This window comes from Dasypus novemcinctus, chromosome 6 (genome assembly GCF_030445035.2).
Source record: "Dasypus novemcinctus isolate mDasNov1 chromosome 6, mDasNov1.1.hap2, whole genome shotgun sequence".
NCBI lineage: Eukaryota > Metazoa > Chordata > Mammalia > Cingulata > Dasypodidae > Dasypus > Dasypus novemcinctus.
This window is the reverse complement of record NC_080678.1, coordinates 19,946,244-19,959,601: the sequence shown is the minus strand read 5'-3', so window position 1 is coordinate 19,959,601 and position 13,358 is coordinate 19,946,244. Positions and strand designations below refer to the sequence as shown.

The following is a 13,358-nucleotide window of genomic DNA, read 5'->3' as shown; positions in this document are numbered from 1 at the left end:
TACCAAAAAAAAAAAAAAAAATCTTAGACCAGCTGATCAAAACTATGGGCTCTCAATAAAGTATTTTTTTTCTCTTTTTTCTCACTAAAGTATTAATACAATGTAATAATTTCATTTGTATAGTCTTTAAAGACTGAGCAATACTTTCTAAAGCCACAGCAAATATTTCATTTATAGATTAAAGAAAACAAAGAATGTACTCTGCCTTTTGAAAGTAAATGTATACTTTTTAACATGTCATTAGAATATACCAGAGAGAGGTAAGAGAGCACAGCCTAAAAGGATTATGGTTAATATCACATTTCCCACTTACAGAAGACAAAGTAACATGTGTTTTTGAATAAAATATGACATGACAGTACATGAACCATAACAGCAGTCGCTGTTTATGGATTTCCTATTTGAGGCCTGGCTCTGCACTATGTACTTCTTCACCCAATCCTATCAGATAGATATTATTTTCCTTGTTTCAAAGATGGAGATGCTGAGGTTTATAGAGGTCACAGTGCTACTGAGCCAAGATTCTCATTCAGGTCTGTACAGCATACATTATTGCTACAAGAAAAAGCCTCTGTGTTACAGAATAAAACTTCTACCAAACTTTTTTTGTGGTAATTACTTAAGATTCCAATTAGTTCATTTTATTCTGTGCTTGAGGTTCCCTTAATCAGTTATTCCACTGTTCCCTTCTGCCAAATCTATAATCATATTTAAATACATATAGTTCCAACTTTTATCAAGAAATAAGAAAACACCATTGTATATATAACAGAACTCAGAGTTTGAAAATCTAATCTTTATCTTAATGATGACAATCTCAATGACTATAAATCATCATATAGATACCTTTTGGTATGTTTACAGTACCCAAAAGGTAACTAATTTCAATAAATATTCACAAATAAAAATGATTTCTAAGTGGTCATTTAATAAGGATAGTTAGCACCCATTATAAAAATTATTCATATTTAACTTAAGCCAGTATTTTTAAAGAATAGCCCACAGGCTGCTATTGGTCCACTAATCCTCTCCAGATAGCCCATGAATTAATCCCTAGAAAATCATATTGGAAGATATACCATAACAACCTAAATTTCTGGCTTGCATTAACACCCATTGATGAGTCACTCTATGTCTGACATTTGATACTTTCAAGTACAATATTTTTCCAAATAGCACAAGTCCCCATAATAAGCTTACCTTGAAGATGGCATTATATTTGAAACCCTGAATTTTGTTGTAAACGGATTAGTTGACTCATAATCAAAATAGTCCTGACGATTTTCACTAAATGCATTAGGCGATTTCAAGTCACAAGGGCTATCTGCACCCTCACTGTTAAGTTTATCTGATCTTCTGCTATCTTTTTTTCCAGTCACTCTTTCAAACAGGCTAACTTTCTCCCTTTTCTCTCTTTTATTTTCTTTTTTTACTTCATTTGATTTTGAAAATAAATTCATGCTACTGTCCCATAATTCACTGCTTTCTTCAAATGGATTTTTCTTCCTTGGCAGTGTAGCAAATTTTTGGGGTAATGAAGCAGTGATGTTTGTAAATGGGTCATTTTGTCTTCCAAAAGACGATTCACCTTCATCTATGCTGTTGTCAGGTTGGTTCACTTTAGAAGTATCAAAACTTAATGTTCTTCTGTGGGGAGATTTGAGACTTCCTGCAAACAATTTTGTAGTTAGTACATAATCAGTGACACATTACATCACAGTACTTGACACATTCAGTGTGCCTACTGGTTCTGCTTTTAGAAGGAGAGCAATTAGCTACTTCACAATATTAACCTTAAAAATAATCAAGGAAAACAATTTTAAAATGCTAAGGTATAGCAGTCTGAAGTATGTAGGTAGTAACAATTAGTGTATTCCTAGACAATTAGTAAATTTACTCAGCTCAGAAAGAAACAATCACATAAATAAACTATATGACCAAAACCAGAGGTTCTTCTTGGCATGATGATGCTATAAATTGTCAAAGTTTTTTTCCTTCTCCGTCATTTAGCATTAAATTTACTTTCTTACTTCTGAACATGAAAAGCTCTTTCCTACGTACTTTCTGATGAAATATGCTTTCCAGATAGGAGAAAGAGCAATAAAAAGAAGCCAGGCCATGAAAGGTGACCAGGGCTCATTTTATTATCATTTTATTATTTAGTAAAATAAATATGAATTAGACAAATTCTGCCTTTAATGAACTTATCAATTTAAATAACTGATGAATGACTAAACAGAATATATTCCACAGAAACTGCAATTTTTATTTTCTAACTTTAGAAGTTAAACTTTAAAAATTAAAAGGGTACTTCAGACCACTGAGGATACAACAGAAAAGAACAAGTCACTTACCACTTTCTGGAACTGCTCCAAAGGAATCTATTTGGCGCCCAAGAAGATGTGTTTGACTAACAGTAGCAGACTTCAATTTCTCAGAAGACACGTGGGACCCAGTTAAATCAGACATTGAATGCGCTGAAGAGAGTCGCTGAGGACCCAAAAGAAAAGGCTTTTTTGGTTTAGATTTCATCTGTATTTCACCACTTGAAAATTCAGCACTGGCATCAGGCATGTGAGTACTTGGAATGATTGCAGAGGATGTATCAGAAAATGTCCCATCATTTTTTCTACCTTTCATCTTATCTTTTAATTTTGCAAAAGGAGATCTTGTTTTGTCCTTCATTGATAAGTCAAACATACTTGCTGTCATATTATTCCTCATAAATTGAATACTGACCTTTATCTCACCCCTGTTTTTGGCTCTTTTTCCTTGTTTGGATTCTAATCTAAACCACCTTAAAGAGAAGGAAAAAAATGGGTTGTAACATCTAATCAAGAGAAGATACCCAGATTCATTATATACCAATAGCTTTATAGACAAGCTATACATTGAATGAGAACCTATCAGACAGAATATTTCTGGTTTGACTCATTGTTTTAAAAAACTGGTCATTATTTCTGTGATGCAACATATACATTGCTAGCAAGTGAGGTTTGAAAAGAAAAGGTTTCAGACAACCTTTCTTTTATGATCTGAAAATCATTCATCATGGAAAATTCTTATCAATAATAGCTAATTATGTTTCCAATTGGAATATAAGTCATGATAATGGCCAAAGAACTTTTTTTTTTTTTTTTTTGCATTTCTTGGTATATTCCAAAGGGAAGTCTGAAAGTATCCATGATACAATACAGGTTTGTCTGTTAAAGGTAAAATATGACAAATAGTCTAAATCTCCCTGCTATTTTATTCAACAAAAAATGATTCACTTTTACAAAAATTTAGAAATGCTTCATTTAACATTCCTAATTTTAATATGGAATTCACTTTTTAAAATAAGGGTTATGTCTATAATAAATACAGAACTTCAATTCACACATTTCTAATACTCCATTCATATCCCACCCAGTCAAAGAATATTATGGTTAACTTAATATTTTCCCAAGAATATATATTAACATTAAAAAACACTGAGGTAAAAACTCTGACAGCATTCATCAATACAAATTATTTTTGAGTACTATAAAATGACAAATGACCACATTTTTAATAAAATCAAAAATGCTTTAGTCCCCACCCCAAAGTATTACTTAGGTAAAAGCATTAAAAGACTTTTGTTGGGAAACGGACTTTGGCCCAGTGGTTAGGGCATCCGTCTACCACATGGGAGGTCCGTGGTTCAAGCCCCAGGCCTCCTTGACCCGTGTGGAGCTGGCCCATGGGCAGTGCTGATGCGCGCAAGGAGTGCCCTGCCACACAGGGGTGTCCCCCGTGTAGGGGAGCCCCACGCGCAAGGAGTGCACCCGTAAGGAGAGCTGCCCAGCGCAAAGGAGGGAGCAGCCTGCCGAGGAATGGCACCGCCCACACTTCCCGTGCCGCTGATGACAACAGAAGCGGACAAAGAAACAAGACGCAGCAAAAAGACACAGAAAACAGACAACTGGGGGAGGGGAGGGGAATTAAATAAATAAAAATAAATCTTTGAAAAAAACAAGATTTTTGTTCATGTTGGAGACTACTATATTCAGTTTGCTAATCATGCAGATTGCATATGACATAATTTACATTAGATTTACATAAAATGGATCAAAGGCTTTTCCTGAATAAAATTTACAAAATAAGTAAAATGGAAGAAGTAAATCTTATGAAGCATTTTGGGTTGTGACTAGGGGAAAGTAAATGCTGAAATGCTTCCTCCTGCTAGAATCTCTTTGCTTCACTTACTATTTTACTATGACAATACTAAATAAAAATTATTTGAATGGAAACAAATATTACTTTCAGTCATTTCGTTGTATTACATTGTTAATTTTTCAATGATATACGAAAAGCAGAATTTATTTTGGTTTTGTGTACAATATTTTCATCCATGAGAAATTCTCCAGTTGTCAGTATCACAAGTGGTCATTCTACTGGGCAAAAAGCCAAAAAAATTGCAAAATAGAACCTAAAAGAGTTTTTATGCTTTCACATTACTTAACAAGGAAGCATAATATCCATTCCTGCAGACAGGTTATTATTTAAATATAGCTCTAATCAAGTGTAACAAATTTTCTTAGCTACAAAGGAACTCTAATCTAATTTTATATTAGTTATTTCTCTCATTGTTACCAACAGGATATGCCAGAAGAAGATTACATTTACATTTACTTAAACATCAAGTGGAAGACTGGTTCTCAGGTCTTTCACGCAGGAGAGAGAATTTGCCCATAATATACAATATCCATCAGCCATGTCTTAGCAAACTGACTATAGTATAAATGGCCTACAGTGGGATATTTAAGATGAACAGTACATTAATACATTTTAAATAATTACACAAATTTTCAGTCACTTCTGAATAGATCAAAGCTGTATTTTTTGAGAATTGCTGAGAAAAAAATAAACACTGACCTATATTACCATCAGTCTCTCCCATTGTTATTTTTTTAGTGAAATTACTTTGCAAATTCTTGCCCATTATTCCAGGAAATTAAAGCAGTTAAGAAGCAACTGAGCATATACACCTGGGCTTGGAAACTTTTAAGAAATATCTGAAAAAAACTTCCATTACCAAAATTCTAAGAGCACTCGTCCATGATCCAAGAAGTCTGATTTTAACAAATGAAACTCAGAAGCAGCAGCTATAGCGGCACCATATGAGTGCGTGGTCCGAGGTCCTAAAATACGCTATCAGCCTAACAACTGCCCCATCCCAGAGCTCATTGAGAAGAGTGAGAATGTGAAATATCCTTAACATTTTCAATATATCTATACCATCATCAGTCTGATAAATCTACAATATGGTATTTTAATGTATCCCCTTTTTATTCTACTATCTTTATTTTCAAACTCTAGGAACATATTCAGAAGTTCCTTAGTTAGGTTGATATATAATAATAAGTATTATTAAATAATTAAAATTTAAAACCTAAACAGTTTTGAAAGAAAAATATAACCCAAAGACATCATTTTCCCTTGTTTTAATACACAAGTCAATCAACTATCTTAACTTCAAATAAAATATTTTAATACATTCCAGAAGTCTTTCTTCATCTTTAATGAAGATGACCAAGTGACATTGTATATTATTCCAAGAGAGTTTCCCTAGCAACCTTCAAAATCTACAAAAAATCTTAAATTACCTTAGTTGGGAATCATGTGGATGAGGCCCTAGTTAAAATTAATTCCACAAATCTGAGCTACCAATCCCTAAATGAGAACCAATAAAGCAATAAGAACAAAGAAAATCTATCCCTACCAACAACTCAAAACATCATAGCACATTATGAAGAATATAAACAAAAAACCCAATACTTATGACAGATTTCAGACTTTGGAGCTGGAAGAAATGCTATCATTACTCTAAGTGTGATCATCTGAGAAAAATACGGTTTATAAGGTAGGTTCTTTACATTTATTATTCTTCCTCATGGATAGAAACACAGGTGCCTTACTACTGATCTCCATTATCAATAAATAAAAGCAGTGGGAAGCTCTTTACATTGTCCTTCCAAATGACCCTAAGATTCTGGTATCTCATTATTTAACAATGAAATCTTGAGTCAATCTAGTGTCTTCTAGATTGACAATTCTCATAAATTGATCATTAATTCTCACAAATTAAGTAACACACAAGAAAATGACTTGCTTGACTAAATGGAGCAAGTCAGCTAATTAAGATCCAGGTGATTCAAAGCAAGCACCTTGTCTTTTTTTTTTTTAATAGAAAATTTTATAATAGAAAGCATTAATTAAACAGACCCTAAACTGAAAAAAAATCCCTAATATGAGGCAAAGGTGAAATCTGAAGACATGGGGGTTAATAAGAAATCACAGCTATAGACTGTGGAATGAGTAACACAAAACTGAGCACTCAAAAAGCCTGGAAATGAAACAAGGCTAGGTACCCAGTTATTAACTCATAGATCTGAAAACAAAGCCATTTTCAAAAGAGGTGGGGTGGGGAATACTTCTGAAGGATGGTACCTCAGAAATACTAACATCATCAGGTGACACAGAAAACAGGCAGATACACCTTACAGGAAACGTACCAAAACAGCAGCAGCAACAGCAAAGAAGCACAACAAATCAAAGCAGATTTAAGAAGAAAATAAACCAATAACCAAGGGAAAGGAGGGAGCGTGAGGGTAATCAAAATTAATAGAATTTTAGAAATAAGACCAAATAAGTCATCTACTTTAACAACCTTATCTCACAGATGAGAAGACCAAGGCACAGAGAATGCTAAGTAACTTCTCAGTGTCAGGTTAAAGTCAATAAGGAAAAAATCCAAAGCTGATGAGTAACAACTGTAGGAAAAAAGAGATTCTTCCTATTTAATGAACCACATATGTTAATAAGGTTAACCACAAAGCTGGTCATGTATTTCAGGATAGACACTGTATATAATAAGGAGACACAATAGCCAAAGAGGAAAGCAATACACATTTTCTATTAGAGTGTAAGCTCCTTGAAGCCAGTTTGCCTTTCACTAAATAAATGTTTCTTGAATTTTTGTTTTTAGAACCATATTTCTAAAACAACCAAGCTACATCTCTCTGTGTTTTGAACTGCTTTGTTCTGGTTTTTTGGTAAGGAACTCTAAAGACTTAGGGTAAGCCATAAAGAAAAGAGCAAGTCAGTATTTGAATATAAACTGTAAATGCAGTATATTTTCTCTATCTCTTCCTCCAAAAAACTGCAAGGAATTTTAACAAATATACTAAAAAATGCAGGCAAGACAAGTAACTTTAGCCGCTTTGTTTTGAAACTGATATAATGAAGTCTTAATGAGACCTTCAAGAATCATTCCAGAGATAGCAATTGTTTTCCCAGGTTTCATAAAGGTAAAATGAAGACATAGCATTTGGGGCTTAGTGGACTAATGCTGATTTTTTTTTTCCACCTCTGGAGTGCTGGATTTAAATTATATATGGCCTCAGTTCAAATTTTAGAGGGCATATGTCCATGTTCAAAAACCATGACACATGTGGAAACTATTCCCAAGCAATTGGTGCTGTGTGGTCAGAAATGGGGCAAGATTTGGCAGTGAGGGTGCCAGAGGCCAGCACACAGGTGTGGTGCAGGGACGCACACGTAAGTCCTAAAATCTGTGTTTGAGTCATACCTAACTTCAGGGACTCCGATCATTATTATTTTTCATGAGCATTAAAAAAAAAAAAAATCGATATCACTCACTTGTAAAAAATCAATAGATATTACGTAACAGCATGAACTATTTTACCATTCTATTATTAAACACTGTACTATTTCCTTAAATTTCATGCCAGGAACCCGCTAAAGTGGGAAATACAGTTCTCTTTCTAAGCCCTACTCAAAGTAGTCTTACACAAGTCCTTCCCCCCTTTTCTCCTCCCCTTAAAAGAGGGGGGTGAGGAGGAAAGGCTTTTATTTTGAAGGTATAAAAATAAGTAAGATTAGTTTCAGCCATCACCCTTCTTTGCCTATCATGACACAACTGGAAGAGAGACTGTAAATACTTGTCTTCAGTGTCAAAAAGTAAAAAGTGTCACATCCCACAGTTTCATGGGATTTCTAAATCAGCTGGTAGCCTTCATCACTCATACAGGTTTTCTAAAAAGCACTTGGGAATATGTTGACAAGGTTCAGCAATATGCAGAATATTAAATATCTTTCTTGCAATACACCGGTGACGCAAGTCTGTCTCTTACTGCACCACATGTACAGCTGTGCTGGAAAGGAAGCTATTAAATATATTAAAAAACTGGAAATATTACCAATAAAGATACCTCATCGAATACATGGTCCGCATTTATCCACAAAGAACGAACATATTAAGCATATAGTAACAAATGAAAATCACTTTGAAAGCAATAACATCACAAGCACTGCTGATAACATTTAAAAGCATTTTTCCCCAAAAAGTTCCAAACAATTTTATTTAATAGTCAGTATAGAATTTCTGTAGGGAGAGACTACATATTGGAGTATTATGGGAACTTATGGGAACTTATGGGAACTATGATGCTGCCGAAGAGGAGGTGCAAAACAAAAAGAAACTTTAAAAGGCTATTTCACCTTTAGATTCACATTTGGGTCTACTTTCACTTGGAAAATTTATATTTCGGAGAAGGCCATTAATATATGATTCATTCATATTAAAAATACTGTAAATGCAGTGAGAACTTTAAAGTTACAACATATTTTAAAATTTACATTCAAAAAACACTTTAAAATATCCTGTCACCCCAAATGGCAATTTTGAAACAAATTATTTGGTGATTATCCACTTTTCATTTTAAATTTGATGAACGAAGAGGAAAATAAAATACTACTTTTTCAGGTATCAAATAGTTTTGCCATTAAAGTCATCGATAAATATTCAACTTTTTCTCTTTTTCTTAAAATAATTTCATCTCCTTAATTAATTTAAATATTTACCACTTTCTTCTTACATTCCTAGTACTCATCTCCCTACCCATTTACCCTGCAATTAAATCTTATGTAAAGACCTGATAAAAAGAACTCTAATCAAGAGAAGCATGCAGGCAGATACATATAGAAAAGTACCAAAGATAGTTATTTCAAAAAATAAGAAATTAAGATAACTTTAAGAAAGTTATCATAAGTAGAATTTTAAAGGAGTAAATAAATTTCAGTTACGACAGAAATACAAAAGCCATTACAGAAATTTAAAGACTTCAGGTTAAACTATTTTTCTCCCATTAATTTCATTAATCTTAAGGTTTTCTCAAAATAGAAAAAGTACATATTTGAGGAAGTGGTGAGTTTACCTATCTCTGAAAACATACTACTTTTCATTTTCAGATATAGTATTCTAATGTTAATTTATATTGCTTTTTAAAAATTAATTATCTAACCCAAGCTTGAAAGTCAGACTAAGACTGACTTTCACTGACAACGTCATTAAATCATTTCATCACAAAAATTAAGTCATTGTCACTAAACACACTGGCTTTGCAGAACTAATTTCAAAGTAATACACTATCTCCAATTATCGTAAATTCCAAGGAAAATACTTTTACAAGATTGTGGATGTTTGTACACACTTCTAATTTTTTTTTAACAGCTTTAGATTCCATCAACATGTATGGACCATGAAAAATGGCTGAGCTAAAATGAAGGCCAATTGTATTTATAATTCTGAAATGAAATACTGAGTTCTAAATTTGGTCATTCATCTTTTGACAGCTTCAGAGTTCAACATTCATAGTAAAATGTTACATTGACAGATTTAATTTTCTGATCCCACGTGATGAAAAACTCTGTTTTCATAATTTATAATAATTTGCAGGCATATTGTTTTAATTGGTCAACACTGCGATCCAGGCTTCTTACAAATAGCGAAACAATGTTAATTTACTTAAAATCCAGTGCAAAATAGTCAATTATGTAACAGCTGTTTACCTCAAACAGAAATGAGAGAAAAACCGATCATTAATGACTTCCTGTAAGTGTTTCTTCACAGAAGCTTATTTTTACTTCAGACCCATGCGTATATGGTGTTTAAAATTGGGACATATTTCAATCAAAAAACCCCAATGCCCCAAGTATACAAATAATTTCTAAAAACAGAAAATCCATAAAACATACTTAAGCTCCCCAAATTTTAAAATAAATTACATAACTTACTCTGTTTTCCTTCTTTGTTTGTCCTCAAAGATGTCATTGAGATTGATTGCCACCTGCCCTAAAAATTTATCCAGACCCACTAGGGACCTGTGCATAACTATGAGGAAAAGAATGTACTTCTCTGGATTCCCCTGCATTAGCAAGCCAGGTAGCTCAAAAGAGGCCTCTTCCTTCCAGACCGGCTCAAGGGTTTTCTCAGCCACAGAGGTGGAGTACTTCTCCTTGCCCAGCTGAATTATAGTGTATGTGTCATTGGTGCCACTTTTGCCTTTTGGTTTAAGATCTTTGGCTTGGAGCACTGTCACCTGCACATGGGTGGGAAACCACTTCGGGGCTTGGTCTGACAGCATCATTCTGCCCTCTTTCTCTACACCGAGTCCACTAGCACAGGCAGTGCCCCTCCAAGAGGGAGAGCCCAATTCTTTAATCACTGCATCCTAAGGGCACTTCACCGAGAGCTGCCCAATTTCCCTAGGGCTGATGTCAAAACGCCAGCCGGACCGGGACAGCCTGGGAGCACGGCTGTTCTGGGGGTCCCCTTCCCTCTGGAGACGCACAGGGGCCCACCATCACCTGGCCGCGCGGTCCAGGCCTCCGTGCGGACCCCTGCGCCTCGCGTCCCCACCTTCACGCTCCACCGGCCCCAGGGACCGGCCCTCGGCGGCGGGAGGCTGCCGGGGCTGCGGGTCGGTGAGGCCTGGGCCGGGCCGAGGGCTGAGGTGGGAGGGAGGCCTCTTTTTAAATAGGGACCGCTAAGCCCTCCGCCCTTCCGACTACAGCTCACCCGCCCGGCTTCTGCGGCCCGGGCCTCCCACCCGCCTCCCCGCAGCCGGGCCGCCTCCGCCTCCTGCGCGCCTCCCGCCCTCCCCGCGCTGGTCCGCCGGCCCGGCCGGGCTCCTCCTCCCGACCCGGGTAATACGAACCGCCGGCGGCTCGCGCGGCCTGACTCCCTCTCACACACCGCTCCCTCCTCCTCCTCCACCTCCTCCCCCTCTCGCCTCAGCTCCTCCTCTCGGGCGGGGGCAAGGGCGGGTCGCCTGGGCTGGGAGAGGAACGGGGGCGGGGGGGCGCGGCCGCCCGGGCGGCGGCAGAACGCGGAGGCAGCCGCCGGCTGCGGGGCTCCGGCCCCGGGGCTCGGCCTCGCTCGGCCCGCGGCTCTAGTACCCGGCGGGCGGCGGCGGCGGCACTTCCGGGTTGCCCTTCTCCATCTTGGTTTCGGGAACGCGAAGGGGCGGGGCGAGGAGAGGCCGCGGGGTCAGAGGTCAGCACCACCCCGGTTGCCGTGGCGACCAGGGGCGCGCATGCAGGCTGCGTGGAGCTTGGGGAGGGTGCTGTGGGCTGGAACACCCCACCCGGAGGCGCGGTTCTGCTCGGAAGGATGCTGCGCCCGCCTCCCGGGCACAGAGCTGGGCGGTGGGGGCGCGGGAGCCGACGAAAGCAGACTGGGTGCCCAGGGCCTGCCCAGAGCGGGCGTTAGGTGAACGGTGGTGGAATGAACGGGTCCCCTCCACTGACCGAAACACACATTTCCCCAGGCCCCTCACCCACCCCTCTCTTTCTGAACGGAGAGAAGACTATGACAATTGACTGGAAATGATATACCCACCCAGGGGAAGGGAGAGAGGGAAGCAGTACGAAGATTACAAAACGAACATGTGGATTAATAAAAATCGCGGGAGGCGACTGGGTTGGAGTAAGAAAGACCTGGTTCCGGTCCCGCCGCTGCCACCACCGGTCAGTTAGGGCGACCTCGGTCAAGTCATTTCACCTCCATAGGTATCATTTTCTTCACGAGTGATCTGAGGTCTCCATCGTGTCTAAGACCCTACCGCGCCTCTATGGACTCATAGATCAAAAGTGCCCCCACCCCATCCTCTGCGACCGCCCCCTCGCCCCCCGTCCCAGGAAAGCACCAGCCTTATCTAATGGGAAGAGTACCGGTGGATCCAGAGATTTGCCTTGTGTCTTGGCTCTGCCAGAAATTCGTTTAACTGCGGGAGGGTGGCAAACGACTTAGCTTCTGTGAGCATCAGTTTCCCTATCCATAAACTAGATAAAATGCCCATTATAGGGATGGAGGGAGTATTATGAGCTAATGGGAATACGTTTCCTAGCACAATGTGGTAGATAATTCTACCTCCCCTTGCCTCTATTTTTCAGCTACAAGGGTCACTAACATACTGCTCTTTTGCATGTATTTCTGGTCATGACTTCTCATCAAGGAGATTCGTGCATCAAGGAATCCCCTCATAACATGACCTCCACACTCAGTTTATTGAATGATCTAATACTTTTTCTCCTCTACAATGCTATTTTGAGATTAGATGTGAATGCACTTTTCCAACTTAAAATGTCCACCCAAGTGTAAAGTATTGTGTTTGTAATTTTCAGGTAAAGTTCAAAACTTGTCCACTGGAGAAAAACTTTCTATGCTCCATGTTTCCTCAGTGCCTCCACGTTTACAGTATCCTAGCCGCAGCACTCAAAACTCTGAGAAACAGTGAAGTGAAGGGTCTTTACTTTCCATTAAATATTTTTTGAATGGTGGTATGTGAGGACCCGTATAGTTAAAAAGGGCTTTGGGACAGGGTGGGTGTAACTGTATGCATCCATTTAATATTACAGAGGGAAAATACTTCCTTGACTCTGAAGGATAACACCACAAACCTCGAAGATGGCCCCGAGTCCAGCACATTCTTTCTGGGGTTCACTAATTTGTTAGTGTCCATAGGTCCATTTATTGTAAACTTCAGTGTTTTAGTCTGCTTAGTGCATGTTCTGCGCGAGTAAGCACTCCAAAAAGAGATACTGGGTTAATTTACCACAAAGATCTTCTGGAATTCTAACTATGGATGCATCTTGAAGATACTAAGCTAGATACTATCTAGGGATGGATCAATCTGAGTTTTAGGTCATCCTAATGAAAATTTACCATGAAACAGAAAATTAACCATAAAAGGGGGAGGGGAGGTAAGAGGCTGAATTTTTCCACTTCTGGGAAATAGTGTATGAAAAGACCAAGTGTGGAAAGCAGAACAAAATCCTAATACTACAAATACAGCATCTGGATCCCAGAGAGAGCAACTGTCAACTTTGAAGAAAAATATTTGTAGGGATTTTTAAAAGAGTACATTTGAACAGTCAATGGTGGAATTTCACCAGCATCCCAAGGGAAAAATAATTTGATACCTAAACCTTTTAAAAGCAAAATAAGCATCTCAAAATGAAAATTAAATTTA

At 38.2% G+C, this 13,358-nt stretch overlaps 1 protein-coding gene across 4 annotated transcripts in view; it reads right to left on the bottom strand.

Moving 5' to 3' along the window:
• The window catches only part of RAB11FIP2 (RAB11 family interacting protein 2), a 46,622-nt gene extending 35,685 nt beyond the window's left edge, over nucleotides 1-10,937 (bottom strand). Inside the window, exons 1-3 of one of the 4 annotated variants that reach the window (XM_058298301.2) lie at nucleotides 10,120-10,937; nucleotides 2,355-2,797; nucleotides 1,201-1,669 (exon numbers count right to left, since the gene is read on the bottom strand). In XM_058298301.2, the coding sequence (XP_058154284.1) occupies nucleotides 1,201-1,669; nucleotides 2,355-2,797; nucleotides 10,120-10,472 (1,265 nt within the window). In that variant the 5' untranslated portion in view covers nucleotides 10,473-10,937. The remainder of the gene's footprint in view (nucleotides 1-1,200; nucleotides 1,670-2,354; nucleotides 2,798-10,119) is intronic. The other 3 variants (XM_004471536.4, XM_071215654.1, XM_004471537.5) reach the window with 3 other exon arrangements.
• Between the last annotated feature and the right edge of the window lie 2,421 nt (nucleotides 10,938-13,358).